Here is an 11,048-nt window from a genome sequence, read left to right as displayed (position 1 = left end):
GGGGGCTGCACTGGGCGTGCTGAGCCCAGAGAACCTTTCCACTCTGCAGGCCGGGCTTCCTCACGCTGGACAAAGGGCCAAGCAGCCTCCTCCCTTCCCCACCCAGAGGCCCAGGGAAGCTGAGGGGAGGAATCGGGCAGGGGAGGTGGGGGAAGGGCGGCACATAGGGCCTTGAGGACAGCTGAGGGCAGAAGCACCAGTCAGGTGAAGGTTCATCTGACCCAGGTGAGCCATCCCTCCGGCAGGGGTGTCCCAGCGGCCCACAGTGCCCCCTGCTGGCAACACACCCTTGGCCAGGCCCCAGCTGGTGTCTGGGGCCTAAGGCAGGGCACACCCCGGGCACACGCCTGCCTGGAGCCCGGAATGCCCTCCCGGGAGCCGCCTGGACCCTGACCCACGGTGCCCCAGGTGCAGATGTCCTGTGTCCCGCCCTCAGGGCGTGGGGGTCTTTGCCACCCCACCTGATGGGTCACTGCCTGCGTCTCGTTAAGGCTCCCACCCTACCTGGTCAGGAGCGCCGCAGCCCTCTGTGCTCTGCTCTGAGCGACGGGGCCGCAGGTGCACAGGCCCAGGTGGACACACTGGCCTGCCTGGAGCTGTGTGGTCAGGGGAACTGGGCTGTCCCTGCAGTGGCCTTCTTGTTCACCCAGGGCCCACGGCCAGTGTCCAGGAGCGAATGAGCACGAGAGCAGACAGCTGGTGGTGCCAGGCAGCACGGGAAGGCCGGGCAGGCGGCCGCTCCCTGCACTGGCCTGGCGCAGCTGGAGGGGCGCCAAGCCCTCATGGGGACGGGTGCGTGGTGGGAGTGGGGTGAGGGTGGCCAAGTAGGCCCTAGCACCTGCAGGGGACCCTGCAGGCCAGAGCCCCGCGGGACAGGAGGAATGACGGTCAGCCCACCCTGCAGTCCAGAGCCCCGCGGGACAGGGAGAGGGGACCGTCAGCCCACTGTGCAGGCCAGAGCCCTGGGGACAGAGAGGGGTGATGGTCAGCCCACCCTGCAGGCCAGAGCCCCGCGGGACAGGGAGAGGGGACAGTCAGCCCACCCTGCAGTCCAGAGCCCCGCGGGACAGGGAGAGGGGACGGTCAGCCCACCCTGCAGGCCAGAGCCCTGGGGACAGAGAGGGGCTGGAACAGGGTCCTGGAGATGCCCCCGAGTCGCAGCCTCTCTACTGTGGGAGACAACGCTGACCACGGGAGGCCTGCCTAGGCCTGCTGGTGGAATGCCTGCCTGTCAGCTGCTGCTCAAAAGAATCTGAGGTAAGCAACGTGCGGGCAGTTGTGGGGTTTCCGCCCATGGCTGGTGGGCCCGCTGAAAGCTCACCTCATTGCCACAGGGGAGGAACGGGGAGCGAGGGGCCAGGGGCCAATGCCCCCGTGGGACTCTGCTGGACAGTGAGTCCCTGCTCCGCCTCTGTCCAGCACCACAGCTGGAGTCCAGGCCTTTAAGGCAAGCATCTTCTGCCTTCCCCATGGGCGGCCCGAGGTGGAGCCCCACAGGCAGGGTCCGCTGGCTCCAGGTCCCTGCAGATTCATTCCTTTTCCCAGTGCCCTGGGACTGGTGCAAGGCCAACGGTGTGAAAAGCCCACGAGTTCTCAGTGAGACAAACGCAAGCGTCTCGTTCCTGACTACCTTCAACGGTCCATTTTATTATAAAGAACAGTAGCAAAATATACGAGTCTGTGTAACAACCAGGAAATGCAGCTTTTCCGAGGCCGGTGGGGGTCAGCCGTTCAGGGCAGGCAGCCTCTCCTGCGGCGTCCACAGCTCCGCTTCCCATAAGAGATCATCTCAATCATTTAGAGGGAGTCTGGCTTCTGAGCCCAGGAGGACATCACAGGTCCTCCCGAAAGGGTGGCTCTGTGGGGTGTTCCTCGGTGACTTCTGTCGGAAGACACACAGATCACGAGTGACAGCACTGCAGCCGAGGGGAGGGCCTAGCTGGTGTCCTGATACCCATCAGTGGGCCCACACCGTGGGGACTGCATCAGGCCTCCTCCGGACGCAGTGGCCTCCAAAGACAGCTCGGGACATGCCCCAGCACTCAGTCTCCTACGGCGGAGGCCACAGCAGGGCCGAGGGGTAGGGTGGGCACCGCAGGCATGGGAGGCAGGCGGGGCAGGAGGCAGCCAGCTGCTGAGCTTGCAAAGCCCCTCCCTGGCCCATGGCACCCAGGCGGCATGTGGTTTCTAGAATCTATCTCCTCCGCATCTTTTTTTTTTTTTGTCTGTCATGGGGCTTGAATTTAGGGCCTAGGTGCTGTCCCTGAGCTTTTTTTGCCCAAGGCCAGCAGTCTACTACTTTGAGCCACAGCTACACTGGTTTTTTGTTGGGTTTTTCTGGTGGTTAACTGGAGGTAAGAGTCTCACTGACTTTCCTGCTGGGCTGGCTTTGAACCACAATCCTCAGATCTCAGCCTCTTGAGTCGCTGGGATTACAGCGTGAGCTGTCGGCCACTATCCCTGTGGGCATCGCCCTGTCCCCTCACCACACCCCAGAACTTCTGCAAGATGTGTCCCAGAGATTAGCCTCGACCCGGCAGCTGAAATGGGATCTCTGCAGGTGAGGAGGCGGACGGAGTGCCAGGCGGCCTTATGAAGGGGAGGCCGGCCAGAGACTGCGCAGCAGACCACGTGGCTTGGGAGGGACGCTCGCCGGGGCAGTGGGGCTGCACTCTGCCCCCTTCTGGACAAGCCAAGCCCGCTCTCCACTGACTTTTCTTGGCATTTCCTAGCCTGGGCAGCCGTGCCAGGCAGGCCGGGCCCTTGAAGGACAGGCTGCGTCCTCCGGGAATGCGCCACTCACCACCCTCTGCCGTCCGCACACATGCATCTTCGGTCTCTTCAAACCCTTCAGGACACACGCAGACAAAACTCCCTGGAGTATTGTAGCAATTTTCATCTTTCCTCCTACATGCTTTTTCTGCTAGCGAGCATTCGTCTATATCTGAAATAAATACTAAAATTCAATAAACTGCTTCATTTAGCAAGCATGCCCATGACAGATTACGAATTCACTCATAATTCATTCACTGAAGCACTGAGCTCAGGCTCGCATCAGAAAAAGGAGCGGAGGTGGGGCGACTCTGAGGGAGGGCATCTTGTCTTCCGAGGCCGGGCGGCCAAGCGGCAGAGCAGCAGGCTCAGGTGACCCTGCGCCATGGGGCTGAGGCCGGGGCTCCTGCGTGTGTCTGCGCCCGCACACGGCATCTGAGCTGACCCTTGCCCCCTGGGGAGACGGAGGCGCTGCAGCTGCACACTGCACACAGAGCAGGACAGCCCCCGCTCCGAGGCGGCCGCACCTCCATGTGCACACTGACCTGTACACTGTCCACTCTCCTTGGTGTAGCCGGCGACACATTCTTTACAATTGGCTGGGCCTTTCCCTGTGCAACCCACACAGGTGGAGTCACATTCTAGAAAGAGAGAGACAGACATCAGACCACTTTCCCCGCAGCAAGGTGGGTCTGGAGTTGGGCTTCCAGCAGATGTGCACACTTCAACGTCGACACAGGGTCCAGGAGTCAGGACAGGGCAGCTCTGCACCCGTCCTGTGGGGCGCACACTTCCTCAGAGCCACGTCCAAAAGGCTGCAGCCCCAGCTTGGTCTGTGTCTGCACTGGGAGTGTGGCAAGAACCCCGGGGGGGGGGGCTACCTGAGGCCCTGGCCTGGGTCTGAGGCGCAGGGAGGTGCAGGGGCAGCCACACCCCCTGCCGGGACAGGAGGGGGGCTCTCCACAGCAGCCCAAGAAACCAAGCTGAAAGCTGTACTGAGAAGGCAGTGAAACGTTCAGCTGACTCAGATGCCCAACAACAGACTGCTCAAAAAAGTATGAAATCATGACATGCTCCAAAATCACTATTGTGATGAGAAAACCACGATGCACAGAGAGGCCTGCTTTTCCTGCAGCCAGCGTCTGTTACTTACATTGCCATATTCTTTTTTTTTTTTTTGGTGCCAGACCTAGGGCTTAAACTCAGGGCCTGGGCACTGACTCTGAGCTTTTGTGTTCAAGGCTGGTGTTCTACCACTTGAGCCACAGTCCACTTCCAGTTTTTGGGTAGTTAATTGGAGATAAGAGTCTCCTGGTCTTTCCTGCCTGGCCTGGCTTTGAACAGCTATCCCCAGATCTCAGCCTCCTGAGTAGCTGGGACCACAGGTGTGAGCACCAGTGTCCAGACACATGAAATGTTAAGGTGGATAGAGTACTAGCATCTCTGCTGAGAAGCCACAGAGTTTAAAAAGGAAGACACAGAACCGTCGCAGGCCGCACGAGCTCCCGCCCCAGAGCACACGTGGCACTGCACGCAGCGCCCAGGCCACCTTCACACGTGTAGGAGCCACTGACGTTCTCACAGTACTGCGCGTCGCCGCAGGGAGGTGTCTCGGCCGCACACTCATCCAGATCTGGAAGAGAACAGCACAACTGCGAGTGAGGAGCACCTCAGACAGGAGGGAGGTCTCCACACGGAGGACCCGCCTTCCCCACCGACTGCTTCCCCACACCGTCCTCAGGGGACAGGCCAGGCGGGGCAGGACGGAGGGGCTGCAGTGAGGACCACGGCAAACAGCCAGCATGTGAGCGCTCCGTGCTGCCACACAGCTCATGCCACAGCGGGGCCTGCCTGCCCTGCCCAAGATTGGAAGCCGGTTTGGGGCTGGGGGCCTGCCTGCCCGGCCTGAGATAGGAAGCCAGTTTGGGGCTGGGGGCCTGCCTGCCCCGTCTTGAGATAGGAAGCCAGTTTGGGGCTGGGCCCTGCATTTGCATAGCCCCCCCTGCCCCCCCTCTCCCGCACTGCTGAGGCTGAAACTACAACCAGCCCCAGATCAGCCACAGGCACCTGGGCTGCAAAGGCGGGGCCAGGCTCCTGCCAGCCCCACAGAGGGCCACAGCAGCAGCACCTTCAGGCAGAGGGCGCCACACAGAAGCAGGGGTGGAAGGACACGCAGGAGCCCAGCCAGCAGAGCCAGGGCAGGGCTGGGACTCCTGCCTGCAGCACGGGATTGGAGGCCAGCGCCTCCTGCAGGTGGAGGGCAGGTGACGGGCCTGGGCTTCCCTGGCCAGGCAGAGCCAGCCCCAAGGGGCTCAGAGTCAGGGTGGTGGCACCTTCACAACTACTAAAGTTCATCCGCAACCACCTGCTGGCTCACAGTTCCCTGCGGAGAAGTGCCTCAGTTTACCTTGTGCACCAGGCACAAGGTAGATCTGGGTTCACGCTTGAGACAGAGTGGGTTTTTGTTTGTTGTTTTTGTGGTCACTTTTCCAGGGCAGCATAGACCGGCAGTCTCTAGCCACTGGGCTCCCAACAAGGCCAGCTCTGATGGGGAGCCCGCTGGAGCAGCCCAGTCCTGCTGGGAGCCTGAGAATGGTTGGGGTACACATGGGCTACAGGCAGAGACAGAGCAATGGAAAGGAGCCAGCAGCACACATGCAGCCCCCCCCACGTGGTGTTCCCACCGGTGCGGGTGCTCCTCACGCAGCCCCCCTCCACAGGAGGTGCCCTCCCCCTCCCCACGCGGTGTCCTCACCTGTGCAGCCCCCCTCCCCACGCGGCGTTCTCACCCGTGCAGGCGCCCTCTATGCGCAGCCAGCCCACTTCGCACTCGTGGCAGTCTCTGCTGGTCGGGCCTGAGCATGTCTTGCAGGACTCATGGCACGCTGTAGGCAAAGGTGGCCGCCTTAGGAAGGACTCACGTTTCCCACAGAGAGACACTCACTTTGGGAACGAGGGACTCAAGTTCGGTGGGAAAATAGTAAACAATGAACAAAAAATTCCTAGCAGAAAACCAAAATCAGCTCCTGAGACTGGAATCGTGACATAAGAGCTCACACCCCTGCCTAACGTGCATAAGCCCTGAGCTCAAACCCTTGTACAAAAGAAAAAAAAAATACCCAGAGGCTGGGAAGTTGGTTCAGTGGAAGAGCACTTGTCTTGCATGCCTGAGGCCCTGGGTTCGATTCCTCAGCGCCACATAAGCAAAAAAAAAAAAGAAAAAGCCGGAAGTGGCGCTGTGGCTCAAGTGGTAGAGTGCTGGCCTTGAGCTGAAGAGCTGAGGGACAGCGCCCAGGCCCAGAGTTCAGGCCCCCACGACCAACAAACAAACAAACAAACAAAAATCACCCAGACCTCAGGAGAAAAGCTCCATGCGGGCCACCTCGTGGAGCACGATGCTCACCAGTGCTCAACCCCCTCTCGGGCTCTTGGTGTTCTCACAAGCAGGAAGAACAGCAGCAAACTGTGGCCCCCACTCCATGGTGGGGAGCCATCTTGCCACCACCCCTCCTGAGTGACCCCAACATCGGCGGGGGTCAGCGAAAGACCCAGCCCCCCTGGCTGGGCAGTGACAGGAAGGGAAGGCACCACACAAGGGGTGTGTGCAGACTTTTAGCTGGGGACGCCGTCCTGCACACTCACGCCAGCTGTGGAAGACCAGGAGGTGGACATGACCGTGGTACTGACAGGCAGATCTGACCTCACTCGGGAAGAGCCAGGTGGGCTGCTGGCCCTAGCCCTGGGCACTGACAATGCCAGGGTGAGGAGCAGGTGTCCTTGGGAAAGGAGCTGCATGGGCGGGGGGCCTCCCACATGGCCTCTAAGGGGCCTTCTAGTTTTCAGATGCAACTGTCCAAGGGGCTGTGCCCATCCTGGCTTTCACACCCCATACCCTGACCTCAGAGTACCTCGTAGGGTGCCTGAGACCCTGCCCACCAGCCACAGGAGGAAGCCTTTTGTAGGAAGGTGCTAGGGAACCAAAGGGCGTGGCCCAGACCCAGGACCAGGTCAAGGAAGCAAGGACTGTGCTAGAGGCATGGTATCAGTGGGAGAGTGCTAGCTAAACAGGCACGGTGAGCAAGCAGGAGGCCTGGATTCAAGCCGCAGCACAAGCACACACCAAGTGCTGTTGCTCACACAAATGCGGTAGAAAAAGAGTTGCCGACTCAAATGTGTGGCTCAAGTGGTAGAGAGCACTAGTGAGGAGCGGGGGGAAAAAAAGCTATCCAGAGCTCAAGGCTCTGATCAAGACCTCTGCCCCCATTCCCCACAGAAAACCAAGGGCACGTATTGTAGGAGACAGACCCATTCCCTACACAGCTAACCTCAAACCTTTCTGGAGGGCCTTGGGAAGGGATCCTGAGCTCTCAGGACCTGGGGCTGGCCCACACCCCGCTGTGCAGCTCTTACGGGCCTGTTCCATGGTTGCACTGCTGGACGCCCAGGGCCTACCTTTGCAGACGCTGTGGGTCTCGTTCTTCAGCAAGCTGAAATAGCCATCCGTGCAGTCCGAGCACAGTGGGCCCTTGTACCCCAAGTGGCACTGGCAAGACCCGTCCCCGTGCCGGGTGCCATCTCCCCGGCAGTGGCCGTTCCCGCTGCAGGGCCTCTCGGCGCCACCCTGGCAGGCTTGGGGAACACAAACCCACACTTAGCACACCACACATGGGCAGCAGTCCTTCCCACTTAGGGGAGGACACCCGGCCTGCCTACACAGGAGCAAGCTGCAGCCCCAACTTCATGACAGCCTCACCAGAAACAGACAAGGAGAATGTTTATCAGGCAGGTGGGGCTGCTAGTTAGCACACAGGGCCGGTGGCTCCCATTTAGAATCCTAGCTACTCAGGAGGCTGAGATCTGAGGGTCAAGGTTCAAAGCCAACCTAGTCAGGAAAATCTATGAGACTCTCATCTCCAACTAATCACCAAAAAGCCAGAAGTAGAGCTGTGGCTCAAGTGGTAGAGTATTAGCCTTGAGCACAAAAAACTCAGGGACAGTGCCCAGGCCCTGAGTCCAAGCCCCAGGATGGGCAAACAGAAAATGAGACAGGCAAAGAGCAGCCATCTAATGTGCCTTGACAGGCACAGTTGGCTTCTGTAGCCCGGCAGGAAACTGGCTCCAGTGGAAAGGCACAGAAGAGATGGCCCAGCACACCACCACCCTTGACCCTTGACGCTCGGTCTTTGCCACGCAGTGTGTCTTTACAATATGGTGGGTTACACAGTCTACCATCCCTTCATGAGAGCCACAGTGGTCTAAGGGCTCTCGGGTCTCCGCCCACGTGAGAATTCCCAGAGCCCGGGAGGTGCCCAGATGCCTCAGAGAGTGGACATTGCTGTCCTAGGGAAGAGGCCGGGAGCTAATACAGCCCAGGTCCCCTGTGTGCCTTTAAAGGTGAGGGAGTCAGAGGGGGGAAGGGAACAATGCAGACCTGGGGCTGTTTTCCCCCCCGCAAAGAAAGTAGTACCTCGACAGTCTGGCCCATAGGTCCCCTGAGCGCAGCACACCTTCAGCGTCCGCACACAGAACCACTCAAATAGGTCAGGATGTGCATTCTTCCTAAGGATTTGGAAACATTCATTAAATCTTAAGTGGTGTGTGTGTGTGCATGCACACACACACATGCACGCGCTGGACAGCCAGGGTGTTATTAACTTCAGGGCCTTGCACCTTTGCTGAGATTTCTTGCCCAGCTGATGCTATACCACTTGAGCCAGGCATCTACCCTGGCCTTCTCCTGGTTAACTGGAGACTCATGGACTTCTCTGCCCACACTAGCTCTGAATCTTGATCCTCCAGATCTCAGCCTTCTGCGTAGCTAAGCTTACAGACATGGGCCACTGGTGCCAGCTTCAAGTGACTGATTCTTTAAAACGAAATGATGGCTCGGTGGGAGGGCACTTGTCAGCTCCAAAGAACACAAACAGCACAAATGCAACATAATACAATGCAGCCATCTCTCCCACATCTATGGGGGTGTTGTTCCAGGCCTGTGACTGAAGCATGGGGCAGTCAGACTCCAAAATTGCCAGAGTGTACACAAGCATACCTATAAGTTCAGCTTACAAAGTGGAGGAACATTTACCATAAAAATGAACAGATACAGTGATACTCTGTAATAAAACTCATGAATTGTTTATCGTTGGGATTGTCTGTGACTATCTCCAACTAGAGGTGGGCCTGGGGAACTAGAACTCAGGCAGAGCACTGGGCAGGGCACTGACTGTACCCTGCAGGCATAAAGACTGGGTGAGGGGGAACGGGACGGGACTGTACGGTGGGCAGGGAGGCACAGCCAGTTTGTGAAGACAGAGGGGTGGGACTCACAGCTGCAGCCACCAGTCCTCCAGCTGCTCCTCATGCTCTTCTAGCATCTGGTTGCACTCGAAGTCACTGCTCTCGCAAAGGCCCTCCAGGATCTCCACGAGCCGGACCTCACTGAAACACACACCATCAGCACCCTAAAGCTCAGTCCTCTCTCTCCCTCTCCCTCCCTTTCAATCTTTCTCAACAGTCCTGGGGCTTGAACTCAGGGCCTGGGCACTGTCCCTGAGCTTTTATGCTCAAGGCTAGTGCTCTGCCACTTGAGCCACAGTTCCACTTCCAGCTTTTCAGCTTTCTGTGGTTTATTGAAGAGTCTCATGAACTTTCCTGCCCGGGTTGGCTTTGAACCTTGACCCTCAGATCTCAGCCTCCTGAGTAGCTAGGATGACAGCCATGCCCAGCTCAGTCTGCTCTTTTTACAGAGGTCTTCTGAGGTCAGCCTGGGGCAGGTGGGGAGCACAACCACTTACTGAAGACACACCTGAACCATCACAGCTCAGTCAGTGTGGGGCTGGAGAGGGGGTGGGAGGCAGGGAGGGGATGGGCTAACCAAGGGGAGAAGGGGAAAGCAGTCAGGCACCTCAGCAGGGCTGCAGTCTGGATAGGGAGGGGAAGGGGCCTCTTCCACGGGGGAAGGGAGGAGGGCAGGATCTTCCACAGATGGCCTGAGGCTTTACAAAGGCCGTCCAGTGTGGCCATGGGCCAGTAAAAGACCCAGGCCGGAGCAGAGGTGGCACAGCCGGCTTCCAAAGGGCCCCAGGGCCAGCGCGGGTCCCCAAGGGCACGCTGGGCTTCTCTGGTCAGGGCCGGCCAGGCGCAGCAGGGCTCACCTGAACTCGTACTTGGACAGCGTCTTTTCCTCCCAGGCTGTGTTGCCGCCTCCGAAGTTCTTTTTGGCCGTGTTGGCCATCCCCTGTGGAGGAGGAGGTGGCAGCGTCGGCCGCCGCGGTGACACGAGCCCCCGGGGGCGGCCCTGCCTCCCGGCCAGGCCCACGGACCCCAGTTTGGTCCACGGACCCCGGCCTGGCCCACGGACCCCCACCTCACCACCCGGCCAGACCCACAGACCCCGGCCTGGCCCACGGACCCCAGCCTGGTCCACGGATCCCCACCTCACCACCCGGCCAGACCCACAGACCCCGGCCTGGCCCACGGACCCCAGCCTGGTCCACGGACCCCGGCCTGGCCCACGGACCCTCACCTCACCACCCGGCCAGACCCACAGACCCCGGCCTGGCCCACGGACCCCAGCCTGGTCCACGGATCCCCACCTCACCACCCGGCCTGGCGCACAGACTCCGGCCAGACCCACGGACCCCGGCCAGACCCACGGACCCCCACCTCACCACCCGGCCTGGCGCACAGACTCCGGCCAGGCCCACGGACCCCGGCCAGACCCACAGACCCCGGCCAGACCCACGGACCCCCGCCCCGCCGGCCGCCCACCTGCAGGAACTTGTCCACCAGGTTCCGGCACTGCTGGCAGGGAGTCGGCTTCCGGGTAGTGCCGGCTGCGGGCGACAGCAGCAGCAGCAGTAGCAGCCCGAGCGAGGCCCGGGGCGGCAGGCGCATGGCGGGCGGGCGGGCGGGAGGACGACTCCCGGCGAAGCGCGGCGGACCGTTCGGCCTCCGCCCCCCGGGCCAGCACGCCGGCCGTTCCCCCGGCTACTAGAGAGTCCCGCCGAGGCCCCGCCCAGCCCGCGCGCCGCTATTGGCTAGGAGCATCCGTCGCGGCTTGATGTGGCCCAATTCAAGCTCGCCACGAGAGGCGGCCAATGGGAAGGCCCCGGGTCAGCGTCCCGCGAGAAAGGGGCGGGCCTAGGAAACCCAGCCTCCCTTGGGTCCCGCCCTCCCCGAGCCCCGCCCCCGAGCCCCGCCCCCGCGGCGGCTCGTCGCGGACATCTTTACTCCGGGCGGGGAGGGCACCCCGCCGCCGGGCAGCCTGAGTTCGG

The 11,048-nt window shown here is 60.7% G+C and overlaps 1 protein-coding gene across 1 annotated transcript; it reads right to left on the bottom strand.

Moving 5' to 3' along the window:
* Nucleotides 1-1,627: 1,627 nt before the first annotated feature.
* Creld2 (cysteine-rich with EGF-like domains 2) lies at nt 1,628-10,737 on the bottom strand. The gene is made up of 10 exons (XM_013025708.1): nt 10,543-10,737; nt 9,927-10,009; nt 9,100-9,210; nt 8,240-8,331; nt 7,225-7,401; nt 5,562-5,657; nt 4,322-4,405; nt 3,318-3,413; nt 2,804-2,944; nt 1,628-1,882 (listed from the first exon to the last, which is right to left on the bottom strand). Exons 1-10 carry the CDS (start codon nt 10,666-10,668, stop codon nt 1,833-1,835), a joined length of 1,056 nt encoding a protein of 351 aa, XP_012881162.1. The 5' UTR covers nt 10,669-10,737; the 3' UTR covers nt 1,628-1,832.
* Between the last annotated feature and the right edge of the window lie 311 nt (nt 10,738-11,048).

The sequence above is a fragment of the Dipodomys ordii genome, unplaced genomic scaffold (genome assembly GCF_000151885.1).
Source record: "Dipodomys ordii isolate 6190 unplaced genomic scaffold, Dord_2.0 Scaffold87, whole genome shotgun sequence".
In the NCBI taxonomy this organism is placed as follows: domain Eukaryota; kingdom Metazoa; phylum Chordata; class Mammalia; order Rodentia; family Heteromyidae; genus Dipodomys; species Dipodomys ordii.
This window is presented reverse-complemented; position numbering and strand designations above follow the sequence as displayed.

Excerpts from the sequence above, each read along its gene's own strand:
- Creld2 (XM_013025708.1), bottom strand. The coding sequence starts at position 10,668 with ATGCGCCTGCCGCCCCGGGCCTCGCTCGGGCTGCTACTGCTGCTGCTG. Across the intron at positions 8,332-9,099 it reads GAGGACTGGTGGCTGCAGCT|GAAGAATGCACATCCTGACC; the intron begins GTGAGTCCCACC and ends CCAAATCCTTAG. Across the intron at positions 5,658-7,224 it reads GACCCACAGCGTCTGCAAAG|CGTGCCATGAGTCCTGCAAG; the intron begins GTAGGCCCTGGG and ends CTTTGCCTACAG.